The 19,928-nt window shown below is 52.4% G+C and overlaps 1 protein-coding gene across 14 annotated transcripts in view; it reads right to left on the reverse strand.

Moving 5' to 3' along the window:
• The window catches only part of CAMK2B (calcium/calmodulin dependent protein kinase II beta), a 131,212-nt gene extending 112,966 nt beyond the window's left edge, over positions 1 to 18,246 (reverse strand). For all 14 annotated transcript variants that reach the window (XM_077118168.1, XM_077118220.1, XM_077118150.1 and 11 more), the window contains exon 1: positions 18,146 to 18,246. In XM_077118168.1, coding sequence (XP_076974283.1) covers positions 18,146 to 18,210 — 65 coding nt within the window. In that variant the 5' untranslated portion in view covers positions 18,211 to 18,246. The remainder of the gene's footprint in view (positions 1 to 18,145) is intronic.
• Positions 18,247 to 19,928: the final 1,682 nt, after the last annotated feature.

The raw sequence follows: 19,928 nt of genomic DNA on the forward strand, positions 1-19,928 counted from the left end.
AAAATCCATAAATATGACACCAAAAGCATGAGCCAACAAAAGAATCGAGGATAAATTCGACTTCATCAAAACTAAAAATATATGTACATCAAAGGTCATTGTACTGATTTGAAACTGCTATGTACCCCAGAAAAGCTTTGTTTTTCTAGTTCTGATGCAATATTGCAGGGTAGGACCTTTTGATTAGGTTGTTTCCATGGAGATGTGACACACCCAATTGTGGGTATGACCTTTTGATTAGATGGAGTTGTGACTCCAGCCATTCAAGATGGGTCTTGATTTGTTTACTGGAGTCCTTAAAAGAGCCAACGCAGGAAAACATTTAGGAAAAAGCTTAGATGCAGATGTTCGGAAATTCATAAGTCCCAGGAGACACCAGAAGCTGAGGGAGCTGACAGAAGCTAGGCAGGAACCAGAGCCCAGCAGACATCGCCATGTCCCTGTTCACGAGACACTAAGAAGAGAGATAAAACCCAGAGTTTTGCCCCACAGCAGCCAAGTTAGGCTAAACACAGAGCCTAAAGAGAAAGTCACTGGAATAAGAAACCAGGAACAAGGACCAGCATACACCAGACATGCCTTCCTATGTGAAAGACGTTGGACTTTCTTGAAAATCAAGGTATCTTTCTCCAGATGCTTAGTTTGGACATTTTTAAGGCCTTAGAACTATAAATGTGTAACTCAATAAATCCCCTTTATATCCATTTCTGTTATATTGCATTACAGCAGCATTAGCGAACTAAATCAGTCATTATCAAGAAAGTGAAAAGACAACCTATGGAATAGGAGAAAAAGTTCTTTCAAAATATGCACATTTTGGATAAGGACTTAATATCCTGAATATATAAAGAACTTTTACACACAAAAACGAAAAGGCAAACAACCCGATTAAGAAAAGGGCAAAACACCTGAACTGGCGTTTTTACAAACGGCCAGTGAGAAGAGGTTCAACATGAACAACCATTAGGGAAATACAAATCAAACCCACAATGAGGTACCATTTCATACCCACGAGGATGGCTATTATTTTTAAAAGGGAAAATGACAAGTGTTGGAGATGTAGAGAAACCAGAACTCTTATGCACTGTTGGGCGGGAATGTAAAAAGATATAGCCAACGTGGAAAGTTATATGGTGGTTCCTCCAGAAATTAAACAAAGGATTTCCCTACAACTCATCACTTTCCCTTGGAATGTCTTTATTCCTTGGCCTACCACATAGAGGTAAACTCGTTCCAAAATTCTGAAGATAAATGACTAGAGAGGTTTTCCTGAACGGCTACTGATATTTTATTTCTTTCCCATCAAGCAAAGCCTGGGCTCTCCCAGGGAAGAGCCATCTCAAAAGGGGACCCCAGGTCACAGCCTCGATGCTTGCAGCTGTCCACCCCAGCCCCCAGCCTCTCAAAGGCAGCAGCCCATCTGGGGTGCTCAGGGAGGGTGCACAGCCAGAAGCCTCAATTTTTCCCAACTCTTTGCTTCAGAGACAGTGAAACAATTTGACAAATAACTCTAAACACTTTCATATGTTTTAAAAACCCAAATATATATTTGGGTTTTTAAAAAAATACTGGAAAGGAAATAAAACCCACATGAATATTAAGATGAAAGAGCTGTGTGGCCACAGGAACAGAGCCTCAAGGTGCAACCCCAGTTCCCTCGGTCTGGGGTTCTCCACCCTGCATCACACAGTACTGTGAGGGGGACCTCAGCAACTGTCCCAGCATGGCCTTTACCCCAGTGCTTCCTGGGCAAGGGGTCCAGGGTGGCTCTGAAAGCTCCCAGGTGGTTCCAAGGTGCAGCCAGGTTGGGCTATCCATAGGGGCTTCTGGATAGTAAAGTTTGAGAACTTGGATTCAAAGGGCCAGAAAGAGCCTGCAGATGAACTGAATCCCAAGGAAAGATTCACCACTCTCAGAATCCGGGTCCAAGGGAGAAACCACAGTGGCATGGCATTAGTGATAAGCCCCGGAGGTACTGGGTTCACTGTTCCCTCCCTCCCCCACCTGCCTGGGCAGGATGAGTCCTGGGACCCAGGAGGGCTGAAATGGCGGGAAGGGGGCTGCAGGACCAGTAAGATTCCAAGGGGATGGGCCCTGCGTGGCCCTGCTGCTTCAGCCCAGAGCAGCTGCAGCACTGCCCCCTCACTTGGTAGCCCACAGACGGGTGGAACCTGCTGTGCACATGGACATTTATTACTCTGCACCACCTCTGCTGGGCATCACATTCAGGCCCAGCTCTGAGGGGTCGGGGCCAGGCCAGGCCTGTGAGCAAGGAGGAGCGGCCTCCCTGGGGGAGGAGATGCCATGCCAGAGAGCCACACAGCGAGGGAAGTCACCTGCCCGAATGCCGAGGAGTGAAACGAGGACCAGTAGTAAGGTTCTGACCGTCACAATTCGTCTCCCCATGTGTATAAAGTATCCTGTTCACAAAGTCCTGTGATCCCCAAACCACTTCTTGAGACAGGGATGACTGCTCCCATATTACAGAAAGGAAGCAAAGGCTCAGAGAGTTCCCACTGGGGTTCTAGTTCTGACCCGGGCTCCCAGAGGAGGGGAGCGCTCTATTAAGCGAGGCATCCCAAGGATGGCACCAGAGCTTTGAACAGCCTGTCTCACCTTTCTCGGTTCAGGGCAAGATTTGGGAATGCCAGCAGTGCCTTCCCTGGAGATCCCTGGACCCAGGCAGCTGGGCCTTCTGTACTCAGCTCCTGGGAGGTTCAGGGCTCGTAAGGAAGCCCATGCAGCTGGCCAAGGGCTGAGCTCTCCTCAAATGGGAAGATCTCAGGCTGACAGTGAGCTGCTCATGCCTATTCTTGGCCTGGTGACATGTACCCTGGGTGGAGAGAGGGGACATCACCCTCAGCTTCCAGAGGGCCTCTCAGAAACCAAGTTCACAGCTGGGAAGGGCCAGGTAATGGTTTCCAGCACCCCTCCCCTCTATGTGCAGGTTTTCAGTCCTCATCCCTCTGTCTGCTGGTTTCCAGGCCTCCTGCCCCTCAATGTGGTAGTTTTCAGGCCGCTTTGCTTCTTTGTGGTGGTTTCCTAGACCTGCCAGGTCCCCAACCCTGTGTGGTTGCTTCTAGGCACCCATCCCTCTGTGTGGTGGTTTCTAGACTTCCACCCTGTGTGTGGTAATTTCTCGGCCCCTCCCTGCCCCTCTGTGTGATGGTGGTCTCCAGGCCCCCTCCCCCCACCCCACTCTGGACCTGCATCTTCCCCCTGCACACAGGTGGGGTGCTACATTGTGTAGTACCTGGCCCCAGCTCTGTCATGTCTGCCAAGCCCAGGTAGTAGAGGGCAGAAGCCTCTCCCTCAGGTGAAGAAGAGTAGCATCTGGGTCTCTGCAGTGTGCCCTGCTCCACTAGGGCCCAGCGGCACAGCCTTGAATGAGTCTCTGGGACTTTGGGAGCCTCAGTTTCCTCATGCGTAAAATGGAGACAGTGCCAACCTTGCCAGCATTTGTGAGGCAGGACTACCCTGGGGACCAGAGTCATTGCTGCTGACCATGGGACCAAGCTGCCTTCACCAGCCGATTCTGTCAGCAGGTCACAACCAACTCTGGAATTTAAACGCAGAAGTGGACTTCCTTCCATCTGGGAACCCCTGCCAGGCCCAGTGGGCACAGCAGCAGAAAGAGAACATAAAGGTACTCAGTTCCTGCCAGTAGACCTTCAAAATCATTTCTTCAAAGCCAGCAGCCTTGTTCTCTGCCTGGTGGGGACCTGCAGTTGTGTGGCATGGAGAAGAGGCCTGGAAGGAACCAAGAACTGACTCACACTCACTGGTCCAAAATGACTGCACCATAGCAGCCCTGAGGCTGGGCTCACAGACAGGCAGAGGAGGCGCTCAGAGGGGGCCCCAGTGGGCGAGGACAGAGAGGAGGACAATGAGAGGGGAGAGGAGACAGAGGGGTACAGTGAGGGAGACAGAGAGGGGAAGGAGGAGAAAGCGAGGGGCCTAGGAGAGGGGACTGAGGGGGGACCAAGAGGAGACAGGGAAGAGAGGTGAACAGCGAGGGGACAGTGAGAGGGATAGAGAGAGAGACAGCAAGGAGGACAGAATGAAGGTCACCACTGGGAATAGCAAGAACCCTTAAGGGAAGCCGAAGAGCATGTCAGCACCACATTCATCACGCTCACCACAGACGCAGCACCGGGAGGCAGCCTGGCCCTGCTCTACAGCTGGCCAAGCACAGGGCCCGGCACGTTCCGCTGAATCACCTGTGGAAGAGCCCACAGAGCACCAAGCAGATGGCAGCAGGTTCACATGCACGTGGGGTCAGGAAGGATTTAGAATCAAAGTAGGAAGTCTTGTGTCTACTCGATTCTTTTTTCCTGCCATGTATGTGTAAATCAAAGTTTGACAAAAGTTTCCATTTTTACGTTTCAGAGTAGATCAGCCAGATTGCATTCCTCTTAGATTTTATTCTCTAGGAATGTAACAGTACCTGGGGAGCTGGACACTGACCTGGAACACCTGTGGGATCAGCCTACGGAGAACTGAACATCTAACAGGTGAGTTTTCAGGCATGTCTGAGATGGAAGAAATGGGATTCCCACATAGAATCTATACATGGAGCCAGAAGGGATCCCAGAAAATCATCTGACCCAACTCTCTCAGTTTCCTGGTGGGGTGGGGTGGACACCAGGGCCAGCCCAAGGCCATACAGCCTGGCAGCTAAGCCATGCCCTTTAAAAATGTCCTGGCAGGGCACTCAGCTGTATCACTGAGAAACCATTAAGGGAAAAGGTAAGGAAATAGGACTGTAATTCTATCTTTAAAACATAGTTTTGAAAAAGAGCACCTTCAATCTCTGGTGACAAACCAGAAAAACTCAGAGGAAAAAAGTCCCCAAAGATCCAGACAGTAAACCACGAACTAATAGCAATGAAGGACTCAGACACATCTGCAGTTGCAGCCCAAGATGTGCAGGTTGGGTTTTCTGCCCACCAGCCCAGTTGTAATACAGAAAGAGGGCACGTCCAATCCCATGGATGTGGTACATGCTGGCCCAGTAGGAGCACCAGCCAACTTCTATGCACCCTTCAACACCCTTCAAGATGGCAGTACCTGGCCTGGGAGGCACAGGGAGATGTCCTTCTCTGTTGGGCTCAGAAATGTGCCTGCAGAGCAGAGCAGCCCCCACCACCTCCATGGCCTCAGTCTCAGCAGCTTTATTCATCAACCCCTGATTCCCCATCTCTGCACCTCGGGCGCAGACAGGCCACAGAGAGAACAGAGGGCATGCTACAGCTGCACCTGCTCCTAGGCCCATGGGTGGGGCAGTGGGCATGGAGTGGGTACAAAGGCCACGGGACCAATCCCCAAGTGGTCTGCAGGCTCCCCTCTTATATATAAGGTTGCCCTTTACCCACTGTGCTGATCTGAAAAGATTTATGTACCCTAGAAAAGCTTATATTCCCAATCAATCTTGTGAGAGTAACAGTTTGTTCTAACCCCTATTCAGTACTATAGACTGGAAACTTGAGTAGGTTATCTCCACGGAGATGCGACTCAATCAATTTTGAGTATTAAACTTGATTAGATGGAGACATGACTCCACCCATTCGGGGAGGGGGGTCTTGATTAGTTTAATGGAATCCCATAAAAGAGGAAACATTATGGACAAAGCTGGAAATTCTGAGAGAGCAGGGCACAGCGCAAAACCAAGAATCAGAGAGTCCACCAGCCAACGATCTTTTGAGAACGAGGAAAGAGTGTCGAACCATGAGAGAAGGATGAGAGAACCACAGAATCCACCAGCCAGTGACCTTTGGAAATGAAGAAGGAAAACACCTCCTGTGGAGCTTCATAAAACAAGAGGCCTGGAGAGAAAGCTGGTAGACACTGCCATGTTCTCCACGTGCCCTTCCAGCTGAGAGAGAAACGCTGAACGTCACTGGCCTTCTTGAACCAAGGTATCTTTCTGTGGATGCCTTAGAATGGACATTTCTATAGACTTGTTTTAATTTGGACAATTTCACAGCCTTAGAACTATAAACTAGCAATTTATTAAATTCCCTTTTTAAAAGCCCTTCTGTTTCTGGTATATCGCATTCCGACAGCTAGCAAACTAGAACAGCCACCGAAGGTCACATGGCTGAGATTGGCAGAGCCAAGATCCGGAAGCGGTACCACCCAGTACCGCTTCTGAGTGGAGTCCACCCCCACGTCCCATTCCCCCAGATCAGAGACCACCCCTCAAACCACTGCAAAGGCCCCACCCTGAGACCCCCACTTTACAGAGGACAGAACTGAGCTGTCATGGGCCTCCACTCTGAGGGGACTCCTTGTCAGACCTATTGCAGAACAGGGCCTGAAAAAGCAGCCAGACTAAGACCCTGCCAGAGACTTGGACTCGGACCATGGCCCCTGCGGAGAGACTGAGGCTGGAAGGCTGAGAGACACATCAGCATACGCATGCCCTGTAATGGTGCCACAGGAGTGGCACCAACGTCATGGGCGAGGCCGAGCTCCAGGACCCACTCCACGCAGGCAGAGGTGTGGGAAGTGTGAAATGACCACCCATTCCCCAGCTGCAACTCCCTAAATCCACAGGGGAAGAGACAACCGGGGTTGTATTTTACACCCAGAAGTGCCAACGACTTCTTGGAGGCATCGCCACTCTGAGGGCAGGGGTAGGGGGCTCTAGGGGCGTCCACAGTGTTGGGGGTGGGGGGACACTGAGGACATAGAAACACAGGTGAGGGAGAATTCCCCAAAAGGGAGTCAAGAGAGAATTACTAATGATCCTTTATTGAGGGGAGAAAGGAAAGATGGGAGGGGAGAGGGGGTGAAGGAAAGGCCAAAAGAGCAAGAGGGAGGGAAGAGAAAGAACGCGGGGTATGCGGGAGGGAACAAGGCAGGAAGAATAACACTGCCCTGCAGATACCCCGCCCATCCACGTCCTTCCAGCCTGAGGGTCATCGATCCCCACAGCAGGGACAGCCCTGGTTGGACCTTCAAAGGCAGAGTCCGCCTTCAAAGGAGGAGGAAGGAAAATAGAAGTCTGCACCTAAAATGGAAAAATGGGAGCGGGGATGGGGGGGGGAGTGGTGTAGAAATTAAGACCCTCCAGCCAGGCAAGCTGCCCTGGGCTGGCTGTTGGGAGGGCAAGTGGTCAGGATGGTCCTGACCAGCCGAGAACTGCCTGATCAGTAGAACAAAAACGTAAGGATAAAAATTACCCCAAGCTCAGGCCTGCAGGGGGACTGTGAAAAGCACCAAAAGAAGTGATTTTGTCAGAGCTTTAGGACAGGTGAGGGTGTTTTCTTAGCCTATCTTTGGTAGGCTCTATCACAAGGGGCAACTGAGGAGGGGAGGTGGGAAGTAGGGTTGGCAGGGTAGGAGGGGTCCTGAGCCCCAGCTGTGCAGGAGAGAGGACCCAGGCTCAGCCATGTGAGTTCTCAAAGGAGGCAGTGGACAATCCCCCCAGCGCCCCCATCAGCCTTGTCACTGCCACTTTCACATTCTCACCTCAAACCCATTGCCCCTGGCTCGGTTCCTGCAGCACCGTTATCAGGGCCACGTCTCCTTGCTCGTCTCTGCTGGGCTCTGTGCCCTCTGGGACACTGAGGGAATGAAACGCTCATCTCCTGTCTCCCTGAACCCCCGTTCTTGTGGGGACTCTTCCCAGCCCCCACAGCATGCACCCAGAAGTCATGCTCCAGGCGACGTTGGACAACTACCAAGAGGCCTCAGCCCAGACTCTGAGGAGCCCCTCGCCCCACGGGAAGCCCCTCCACCCTGAGAGAGACTGCAGACAGAGGCCAGCCTCCATGGCCAGGGCTCCAGCCCAGGACATCTTGGAACAGACAGCCCAAGGCTAAGAAAGACCCAGAAGGGGTAGTGCCATGTCCGGGGAGCTAACAGGGAAGCCAAGACCCCTGGCGGACCCTCAGAAAAGCACGCTTGAGAGTACATGGGGTGGGGGCATCTGGGAGGCTGGGATCCCCCAGTCTGATGCAGCTTGCATGCATCTACTGCAGACAAGCCAGAGACCACCAGGACCCAGGCCTGTTCTCAAGGTCCCCGGGAGTTACAACTGGGCCAATAGTTTGGCAATGAAGCCTTTTGGGGTGGGGCTGGGGACAGGGAACTGAGATGCACAGCCAGGGGAGGGGGCAACAGATACAGATAGGGGTGCAGGGAAGGAAAGGGAGAAGTGCAGGAAATGAGGAGAGTAGAAGGATGGAAGGGAGAAGGAAGAGATTCTCATATAGGGAAGGAAAGTGGGGGTGGCCTCTTCTCAGGCCACCCCTTCCCACCCATTTCAACCCACCATCCCCATGCCAGCTCCCTGTCGTTCCAATCCCGCTGCCAGCATGTCATCCTCTCAAACCTGGCCGTGTGCCCAAGCCCATCACCCAGCCCCACCCAGGACACATCTCTCGCCCACCTCTGCCCATCGGAGCCTTCCCCTACCTTGTGACCCTGGGCAGCAGAAGCCTACATGGGTCGCTCCCAGGAAAGAAGGCACCACCCAGGCAAAGATGGGGTCCTTCCAGAAACTTCCCCATGGAAAAGCACCCCGGCAACCTCTGGGATTCTGTACAACCTCCTGCTCTATGCGATGTCCTTCTGTCAGCTCTGAGAACGCAATGGACAAAACACCACCCCAGCTGAGATGATCAATAAATCCTTATCTAGCTGTGGGTTTTAGTTTAGGGGGCTGTTTTTCAGAGGAAGTAGGGGCTTGAGTCTTTGGTAGTCCAGCTCTTGGGGAGGGGGTGTGGGGTCTCACACTGTCGGCCCTTTCGCCTCCATCTAGTCTGTTCCACACAGGTCCACAAATGCCGCACATACCGACGTCCAGATCCTGGGTCTGCCCCAGCCCTGCTCCCAGCCTTCCACCAGCTCCCAGTCATGATTCTGGGGTGGGGACCCGGCCCCCTCTGTCTGGGCTGGAGTGCAAGGTGGGCTGTGGGAACATGGAGGACAGAATGCCCCTGCCCCCAACCCACAGGCTTTTCATGGCAGATGTGGGTTGGCCACAGTGAGAGATGCTGTCATCAGGCACCACCAAATCAGATGTTTCAGTGACAAGACTGCTTCTTGCTGGACGAAACATGTCTTTCATTTGTGAAAACATTTCACAGCAGAAAACCAATCTGAAAGGAGGCTCCCAGCAAGAGCTATACTTCCTGCCAGGGTCCTTAAGATAACCAAGACCACTGGGCCAAGACTGGGGAGCTGGCGGTCACTTCAAATTTTAAGCTTGCTTCTAGTCATTTGAACACTGAATCTGCAGGCTGGAGTGCCTTTTTTTTTTTTTTCCTAATTAGGTTTTTATTTATTTTTTAAATAGCCATATTGGGATATAATTCACATACCAAAAAATTCATCCAAAGTTTAGAAATTTTCATCACTCCCAAAAGCAAACCTCTCACCAATTAGTGGTCACTTTCCAGCTCCCCACCCTCTGTCTTAAGCCCTTGGCAACTACCAATCTATTCTCTGTCTATGGATTTGCCTCTTTCCTTTAAAAGAAATCATATAATAAGTGGTCTTCTGTAAATTCTTTTACTTAGCAGAATGTTTTCAAAGTTCATCCATGTTGGAGAAGTTCCAGGACAAGGGTGAAAAGCAGTGGCAAAGCAAGCATTCTTAGTGGGTCTTAGAGGGAAAACATTCAAACTTTCACTAGCAAGTACAATGTCAGCTGGGGGGTTTTCATAGATGTCCTTTATCAAGTTGAGGAAATTCACTCGCCTAGTTTGTTGAGTGTTTTTACAACAAAATATTGGGTTTTGCTAAATGCTTTTTTGCCTCTGTTGAGATAAACACGGATCCCAGAAAATTATGTTCTTAGAGGTAACCCATTCCTGTGGTTGTAAACTTCTTAGGTGGATTTTCTGATGAGGTTACTCCAATTGGGGAATGGCTAAGGGCAGGTCTTAATTTTCTTATGGGAGTCCGTTATAAACAGGATGAATATGGAGAGAAAGACACAGAGAGGAAGTCATGGAAGCCAGAAGCTGAAAGCAAGGAAACCCAAAAGAAAAGGGAGAGATCAGCAGATGCTGCTGTATGCCTTGCCATGTGGCAGAGGAGCTCAGGATTGCCAGCAGTTGGTCTTCAGGAAGAAGGTATTATTTTGATGGTGCCTTAACTTGGACATTTTCACAGCCTCAGAACTGTAAGACTAGAAGCTAATAAATCCCCATTGTTAAAAGTCGGCCCATTTCTGGTATATTATTGCATTTTGGCATCCTAGCAGACTAAAACACCCAGGAAATGGTGTTTTCCTCACAAATGGCCTCAGTAAAACCAATCTATAAAAAAGATTCCATTTTTGTAGGGGAGGGGGGAAGGAATTAAAATTCTGTAGGGGCGAGGGAGGCTCTGAGAATCAGGCTGTAACTCAACAAACAAGGACAGTGATGACAAAATCTGACAAGGACTGGGGAGGGTATTACAAGACACTAGGAGCTGAGACCCACGGCCAGTACATAGGGGACGACAGCCTGTGGCCACCAGGAAACAGAACCCAGAATGGGCACTCAGATCACGGTCTGAAGGGGTCTTCCTAGGGCAGGGTCAGCCGAGGGCCTGTCCACAGGGCCGCCCAACCTCCTGTCTCTCACAACCCTCAATGGCCCCTGCTCAGCTGCTGAACCATCTGTGTCCCAGGTGCTGGTCTAAGAACTTGAATTCAGGGTAAACTGGGGTGGGGGAGGGGGAGACGGGGAGATGCCTTGGCTTCTTGCTGAAAACGGGCGTGAACTTGGCTGTTATTGATGCCAGGGAGGATTTTAACTCAACATGGGGGCTTTCTGCATGCAGTGTGGTGGGACAGCATCTCTTTTTCTCCCATCTTCACTTGCTGCTCAGAAAGTAGGAAAATAAGGAAGGTGGTTCTCAGACTATGTCTCCAGAGGACAGCATTGTTTTCTGCTTCATCCATACCACTGTCTCACATCTTTGCTCACTACTGCCAATCTGTTATAGAATTCAACAAATACTTGTACCAGGCTTAAGAAGATCCATGATACCAGTTATTTTAGGATCATTATATCAATGCAAAATGCACCATGTCTACCAGGAGCCCAATAAATTTGTAATTGTCTCTTCTAAGAGACAAGCTACACCGAAGTTGGGCAGCTAACACTACTAACAAAAAAGAATGTTTTTGTTTGAAACAGATTCAGATTTTTATATGAATAAAATATACTTTTTCATGCGATATGCCAATATGATCATTATGAAAAGCCAAGTTGATACATAATGCATTTTTAGGTTTTCACACTACCAAAGTGACTTGCATCTGTCAAAGATGCTTCAAAAATAGCCAAATATAGGTTCATTTTCCCAGATTCCATTTTTGTAGGAAGAAGGAGGGAATTAAAATTTTTGGAAATATATTTGAAATTTCCAGAAATGCCACATCTCTAGCATGGACCAAGGAGGGAGCGTCAGAGAGCAAAGAGTCAAAGGAGCAACATTTCTAAAGAACAGGTGTGGTGCATGATATTTCTATTTTTTCTTTTCTATTAAATTACTTGTTAAATTTCAGGGCCAGTCAATATGGACTCTCTTTAAAAGCCAATGGACCAAACGCAGTACATTAATTCAAAATGTTAATAAGGAAAATTGTGTATGGGGGGCACTAATTCGAGAACACTATACTTTCTGCACCGTTTTTCTGTAAACCTACACTGCTCAAATAAATAAATAAACAAAAATTCTAAAAACAAAAGAAAAAAAGCACAATGGAGCAAAAACAAGGGACCCATCCCTGGTAGAATTTATTTTTAAGTAGAGGAAAGAAAACTTCAGACATTACATCTCTCCTCTAGGTCTGGGGGATTTCCAGCAAAAAAAAAAAAAAATCAGGACTATGTCCTTCAGTCCTTTCCAGTGACATCCGGAACTTCCTTCAGTACCAGGGCTGAAAACATCTTCTGACCCAGACTCCTTGGGACACGCCCAGGCCCAGAGAGTGGACAGGGTGCAAGCCCATGATATGCTGGGATTTCAACTGTGCCCACCTCCTGCAGCTGCTCCCAGGACAAATGTCTTTCATCACAACCATCATGATCTCCTGACTCTGTGAACCTCAATTCCAAAGTACGGTCCCATCCTCTTTCTGTGGGCCCACTCTCCTGCTTACCAGAGGATGCACCCCAATATCTGGTTTAAAAATACGGCCATCACATATACACACATCTCTCTGCTACAAAGAGAACTGGTAGGTACTAAGCTTTAAGAAAAGATGTACTGACATGAAAACTGGGTAGGGGAAAGCAAACTATGCAGATAATTTATATATATGTAATATGATACATATAATTTTATACGAAAATAAAACACACACACAAAATCTCCTTATATGGACATTTAAATAAACTGTCCAGATAGACACCTCTGAGGAATGAGGAAATTTAAGCATAAAAGAGCCATATCTTACTGCACATCTGTATTATTAGATTTTTTCTTTTACAACAAGAATACATTGCCCTTGTAATTTTTCTAATTAATAAAATAAAAATTCCAAGCTTTGCTGGTCCCAAATGGGGTCACAGTGTTGGTTGTCATGGAGAGGCAACGAAAGAAAATGACGTTTTTACAAGGGGAACCGTGGGGCAGTGTCCTTGTGCGGGAAGAGTGCAAAGACAACACAGTATACAGCCAGTTAAGGAAAAGTACATCTCCAGGAGCCTAAGGGTCAGAGTGGACCACAAGCTGGCCATGAGTCAGCCAGTGGAGCAGGAGAGTTTTTAGAAACAGAGAACAGAGTCTGGTCCTGAGCATCTAGCACGGGCTCCAGAGTCACTGCCTCCATTGAAATCCTGCCCGTGTGTCCCTGAGCAGGTGATGAATCTTCCTCATACCTCAGTGGCCTCTTCTGTAAAATGGGAGTGATCACAGCCCCGTATCTCACAGATAGAGCAGGTTAATAAAACTAGTGCCATTTAAGTGCTAGCTACTGTAACGAGAAAAGAGAGCACACAAAGAGCAAGCATACAGACATATTCTTAGCTATCAGCAAAGTAGGTTATGGTATAAAAATACCATTCGATAGTAACTAAACCAGCAGCATCTTAAGGTACATTTTGCCACTAACTTTAACACCTGAGACTTCTTTTTAAATGATACCACATTAAGAAATGAACACTAGGCAGAACCCCCATCCTCCGTGGAGCCCACCCACAGGCAGGGGATGGGACACTGGTCCACTCACCCCTTCCTTAAATATGGGTGTATACCAATTGTGAGCCAGGCCTGGAGACAGCCAAGGACAAGACACATGAGTCTCTGCCTGCGTGGGCCGGCGTTCAAACAGGAGAACACAGACTGGAAGGATTAAATGGGGGAGCCATCCAGCATGTCAGATGGCACACCGTCTGGGGGGAAAATGAAGGCAGGGGAAGGGAGAAGAGGGTGGTCTGGGAGGGAGTGAGGGAGCCACATGTATAGCAGAGGAACAGGGACTGGCACTGGCAAAGGCCCTGAGGCAGGAAGTGCTTGGGTGCTCCAAGGAAGGGGCAGATAGTGTCCTCCCCCAGATGCTCTCCTCCTTGGCAACAGGGCTTTAGAGCTCAGAAGACTCTGAAACCGATTTGCTTCCATTCTCCTAAGTTTATCTATTAACTACCGAGCAAGCCATCTGTAGGTTTAGAACACGTCTCTCAACAGAAAGCACCAAAATGGCCAACAAAAACCAGCCCAGAGTACTCTGAGACCCATCCACACCACAAAGGGGGCTTGCTCTCCAGCCAGCAAGCAGAACTGGGGTGGGGTCCCATGTCAAGTGGTTTCATTCCACAAAGATCTGCCACTTGTGAGATCACTGGTGGGGTCAAGGACATGTCAAGGTCAGCTCTGGGGGCCCAAGTCTGGCAGAAGCTGGAGGGCATGGAGGCAAGGCCCTGGGCCAGAGCTCAGGGCTGGGGGTTGAGCCTCGGCTCCACCACCTCCTCACAGGGCAGGCCCTGAGGCTCTCTGAGCCCAGTTCTTCATCTGTGACCGGGTTGTGAAGCCGTCCCAGACTACCGACAGCACTTTTGAGGGAACTGAATAAACCAAGTGTTCAAAATGATGAAACTATTAGACATTCCTATAATGAGGGCCGCAAATCCCACCAGGAGCTTCTTCCCCCATCTCTGGCTCCCAGAGTTTTTCCCCTGGTCCTCACCTAGTTCTCAGCCCATAGCCCGTGGATAAAACAGTCAGGAGGGGGGTCCAGGAACCCCTGAGAGTATATCCAAAACCCTGCTCCTAGGGAGAGGCCACATGCTTTAAAGAAGACCACGACTCCCCAAACGTGGAAGACTTGCAACTCTGAGTACAAAATAAAAGACCTCTGTCTACCCAACAAATTCTCAGAAACGTAAAATCTGCAATGTTAGGGACAGCGGGCACTTGGCAAACGGTGTGCTCACACACTGTCCCTGGGAGGGACCCCACGGCGTGGCAGGGCCTCAGAAAACATAAGATACTCAACATGGCTTCAGCAACCCACGGCTCAGTAGACTTGAGAGTAGACTCTTAAGAAACTCACAGCAGGACTCCAGGGAACATGCATGACCACACTAGCCGCAGTGAAAGCTGGAAGCCACCTAGACTGCCATCACGAGGGGAGCAGATACACCATGTATTCAGCTGTGGACTGTATGCAGCCGTTAGGGAGCACATAGAGGTCAGCGATACTATGCTAAGTGATGGGTGGCGGGCATGGGGTGGGGAGTGGGGTAGGGGGTGGGGGGTGGGAGGTGCCTGGCTTTTACATTAATTAAAAAATGAAACACGTGGAAAATTCTTGTATATTAGTTTTGGACACTTTTAAATGTGTAAAGTACCAAATAGAGTAGAGAGATAAATACTGAATGTATAACAGCAGCTGGAAGAGAATGGTTACTTAATATTTATTTGGAATGCTCCACTATTTTAAATTAAAAAAAAAAAAAGGACTTAAACCCCAAACAACAAAATAGTTTTTAATTCCAGGTGGAAGAGACACCGATGTTTGTTTTGTTATTCCTGGTGTTTTTCTGGATTTCTAAACTCTATCCAATGTAACAAATTTAACTCCCATGGCAGGCTGAGCCATGCAGCTCTCCAACCTTGATCTGCGCCTGCTCCCTGCCCGCTCCAGAGATGCCGGCAGGCTCCAGGTTGGCTTCGTGCCCCCCACCCCACCCCAAACCAGGGCCAGGGGTGTGCGGCATGTAGGCTGGTATCTGTGACACACCCTGTCCCAGCAACTGCTGCTCACTTGGGCAAGGAGGGTCAATTCAGAGGGAGGCTGCACAAGGCAGCCATCTGTGGCAGAGCCAGAGAAAGGTGGGCTCCCCTTGGCCAACCTGCCCCTAGCTGTCTGCTGCCGGCTGGAGGATTCAGAACAAAGGCAGTGGGCAGGGTGACTGGGTGGGTGGGAGCGGTCAATGGCTAATAGCCGTGTCACAAAAGCAGACAGGCCCAGGCAGGGAGCTCAGAGGCGCCTGACGGGGTGCCAGGGGCTGCAGCTTTAAATAAACTTGGGACGTGCCCACCTGGGGCTGCAAAGCAACACCAACTGTGCAGCAAGCAGGCTGTCAACAACTGGCTGGCATGGCTACTGCAGGACCCCAGCCCAGGCAGAGTAGCGCAGCCTGATGCTCCACAGCTCTGCCCTCCACCTCAAGCACGCTGCCTGGGGGACCTGGCCGTCCCTCCCAGCATCCTGCTCCATCTCCTGTGCCTGCAGCATCTCCTTTTGGTCCTGAAAGCCCCCAGGCAGGGCTTTAACCAGGCACCTCAGTGTCTCTCCCTGGGCCTGGCACAAAGTAGGCTCTGGAGAAGGTTGGTGGGCTGCACCAACTCTAGGGAGGTGGTCCCAGTGTGTCAGGATCCTGCCCCTCTTTTCCCACATCACCATGGTACCCATCCTTGGTGACTAGGCTTCACTCACGCTCACATATCCCAGGACACCCGAAACTTGCCAAGTCCCTTGCCAAGTTCTTGCGACTGCTCATTTACCAGGTACCCCAGGTTCAGCCCTTACCTGGCCTCCCCAGCAGGTCCAATATGACATCCCCTCACAGAGTCCCCAAGAGCAGCCTCAGACCTCTACTCCCCATTGTGGGGGGTGGCCACCCAGGTTAGCCAGTCGCTATTTGCTCTGCAGGCTCAGGGAAAGGCTAAGCTGTTGGACCAGGGGGACTCACATAAAAGCAAGAGAGGGCCCAGCTCCCAAGTGAGCTTCAGGTGGAAGAAAGCAAGTGGGTGGGTGGGGTAATTCTCCAGGGGTGCTTGCGGCAAGGGAATCACGGATGCCTGATGCGACAGTCCCTATGGTCTAGGGTGAAAGTGAATAAAAACCCAAGGAGAAGGGGCTTCCAGTCACTGCCCCTGTCCTTCTCAGGAGCCCCCACAGGCCCACAACCACGTCTTCCCAACTGGGGCCCAGGACATACGAGTGGAGGACAAATGGAGCAGCTTCTCCTTTCCACGGATGAAGGTGCATCTGACAGAGCTGGGAGAGCAGAGAGAGCCAAAGGAAAACTAGATGGGGTCTCTCCCCAAGGGGCACAGCCCTGGCCCTGCCTGCCACCCGTCGGAGGACCCCTACCCAAATGGAAGCTTCCTCAGAGGCGGTCTCCTCCAGGCCGGCCACACACTGTAGGAGTTTTAGAGGTGCCAGCCAACCTCCTACCTTCAGGGCTTCCCACCTCCAGCAGGCGGGTCTCCTCTTTACTCCAGGTCTACAAGCCTGGGGGTTGAAGCCCCAACCAGCCCCTACCCAAGGGAAGGGGCCTTTCTTGGTCCCAGGGCCCTGGCCTGCTCCCCCTTTTCCCCCTCCAGCACATGCTTCTGCCCATCCTCACCGCCTTCCGAGGCCTGACCCCAAATCCGCTCCAGCACGTGCAGGAAGGATTGTGGAATAAACACTCCCCCACGCACCTCCAGGCTCCGCGCACTCTACAATTATCAATGATCAGCATCCCTCGCCCACCACAAGGTATCACCACAGACATTTTTTTAGAAAGGGAAAAAAAGGGATCTGCTGTTGGATTTGCAGGCGGAAATCTTGCCAGCATTCCCCCAGACAGAGGGGAGGAAGAATAGACTTCCGGCAGGGCCAGGCTGGAGGCAGGTGAGATCCAAAGGAGTCAAGCTAGGAGACCCCCAGAGGTGACAAGTCCAGGCATCTTGATTTGGACGAGAAACCCCAGGCCAGAGAGGAGGCCCTTGACAGTGTTTCCCCTGAGTTGCTGCTCTTTTGTGCCTGATTCCAGGGACCAAGCAAAATCTGGGAACCCCCAATTCCAAGGAGAACCTAGGGGCTACTCAGCACCTTCTTCCTGGGTGTAAGCTTCTAGCCAAAACCAAGCCTCCACAAGCCCCTTCCCAGGAGATCTCCCTCACTACAAATATAGCTCCTCCAAACAAGCAGTCCCCATATACCTCGATGGCCTTAAAAATCAGGGGCCCAGACGGGCTCCCGCCTCACCCCTTCAGCCCATCTCCTTCCCCGGTGACCTGATTCAGACTCCCTGAGCTCGTCCCTGAGCTTCCCAGACTCCTAATTCCAGAAGAATCTAAGGGAAAAATCCTCCAGAGCCCCATTCCCCCGGGGAAACGGGGGAGGGCGCGTGGCACAGGCTGCTCCCACGCCGGCCAAGTCTAAACCAGCCCTGGGCCGGGACACGCGGAGCTTGCGTGCGGCGCCGCCACCCCCGCCACCCTCCCCGGCCCGCGCCACCGCCGGTGGGGGTGGGGAGCGCGCCGGCCGGCGCCGCACGCCCGCTCCTACCGTAGCCCTAGGGACGGACCTCGCGGACCCGGGCGCCCCTCCACCGAGCTCCAGGCCGCGCGGCCGCCTCCACCGTCCCTCCCCTCCGAACTCCCGCCGCCAAATGCGTCACGTCTGCCCGCGCCCCGAGACACCTGCTGCCGTTCTCTCCGCGCCGCGCCGCGCTACGCCCGGGTCCAGAGTCCTGGCTGGGCCGCGCTGAGCAGGGGCAGGACAAGGCGGTCGGCCCAGCGCGGGGGTCTCGGCGGCGCGGGGCAGTGCGCTCAGGGCCAGACCCGAGGCGAGCCGGGGGCGCGCGGGCCGCAGTGCGCCCGGGTGGCCCGGCATCAAAGGGCCCCGGACCCGTGGGGACCCCCGGCGGGCCGAGGGCAGACGTCCCCGGGCCCCGCGCCCCGCCGCGTCTCTTACTTGCCAATATCCTCGTAGAGCTGGTACTCGTCGGTGAAGCGGGTGCAGGTCACCGTGGTGGCCATGGCGGCGGCGGACGGGCTCGGCGTGCCTCCGGCTGCGCTCCGCGGCGGCGACTCGGGCTCCCGCTCGCGGGCACAGCGGCGGCGGCGGCGGCACGAGCGCGGGCGCGGGCGACACCTCGGCTGGCGGCGCCGGGCGGCGAGCGCACGCGAGATCTGCTCACTCGGTCCCCGCGGGGCGCGCGCCGCACACCTACGCGCGGGAGGCGGGCGCCGCCGCGCCGCCGCCGCCCCCCGCACTCTCACACCCGCACGCGCGCGCGCGCGCGCGCCTAGTCGCTCACACTGGTCCTGCCGGCGGCCGGAGCCAGCGCTTCAGCTCCCTGCTGGGCAAGCCCCCATTCCCCACACGCGCGCACATACACACACACACTCAGGGAACCGCTCACGATGACCCCAGCGTGCTCTGTCCCTGAGGGCCCACCTCGCCTCGAGCCCACTCACGGCATCAGAGCACGTGCGCCACCCACCCCCCTTACCCCCACAGTGCTGGGTAATCACCCTAGAGAAGGCTGTGCTAGCCACCCCTACTCCAGGTTGCTCCACTCCCCTCCCCGCTTCCTGTGCTCCTGTCCTGTCTGTCTCCAGAGCGGCCTGGGCCAGGCAGGGGCACTGGGTGGGAGAGGGAGAGGATGGCTGGTTCCAGCCCCTCTCTCATTGGGTCCTCCTAGGACCCAGTGTCCTCGTGCTGGAGTGTCTGGAAAGCCCGAAAAACAGGCATCGGGAGCCCAGGGTGAGTGGGTACTGGGGCAGTGATGCAGAGACAGCTCTGTCAGCCACTCAAGGATCCTGGCGGTTGTAACCCTGGGAGGTAGAGGAATATATACTCCCTATTCCTGAACCTGGTCCACCAGCCTGTCCCCTGCTCTAGCCTGAAGGAAGTGATCTTTCTATCCCAAAGCCCCTGTTGATCCTGGCCCTGGGCAGAACAGAGATGGAGAGAAGGATGGAGGGAGGGGCAGAGGCAGAAGAGGCTGGGCTGACCCGGTTTCCCACAAAAGATGCCTTCCATGAGGGCGGGCAGGAGCTGGATTCCCCAGGCCGCCTGTCCAGAAACCAGGACTTCAGTCCTCTTAGAGGAAGTGCTTTATTCCAGACACCCCCATGTGCCTTGGAGGGAACAGCACTGGGGGTCTGTCCTGGGAGGCTCTAAAGAGGACGTTTGGTTCTGGAGAATTTGTATCAGGCCACTGCCCTGACATGAACTGTTGACTTCATTCCCCACCCCCACCCCCTGCCACACACACACACACACACGCACACACACACACACTCTGCTTGTGGAGGGGGGGTGGGTGCCCCAAGGACAAGGTCTGAGTCTCTCTTGCTCATCTCTCTCACCGGGATGCCCCAACCCACAGCCTGGCCCCAGAAGCCACAATCTATGTTCCTTGAACAAAGAAGAAATGAAGAGATTCTGGGGATTGGGGTAGCCTAGGGCCCTTCCACCTCCAGGATGCATTTAGCCAAAGGCCTTAGGGCAGATGAGCAGAGCCCTCTCTGGGCACTTTGGTGCCATGAAGACCACACGGCAACAAGTCCCAGCCCTGGTTGGCTTTCCAGACCAGATTTACACCTAGGAAGCAGAGAGAGAATGAACAGGGCAGCACTGAGGCCTGGGCTGGGCTTTCTATGCAGAAAAATCCCTGGGCTGAGAAAAGCAGAGTGAGGTGGGTCTGACCTTGACCGAAGACCATTCGAATACAGAGGGAACCCACTGC

This window comes from Tamandua tetradactyla, chromosome 1, assembly GCF_023851605.1.
Source record: "Tamandua tetradactyla isolate mTamTet1 chromosome 1, mTamTet1.pri, whole genome shotgun sequence".
NCBI lineage: Eukaryota > Metazoa > Chordata > Mammalia > Pilosa > Myrmecophagidae > Tamandua > Tamandua tetradactyla.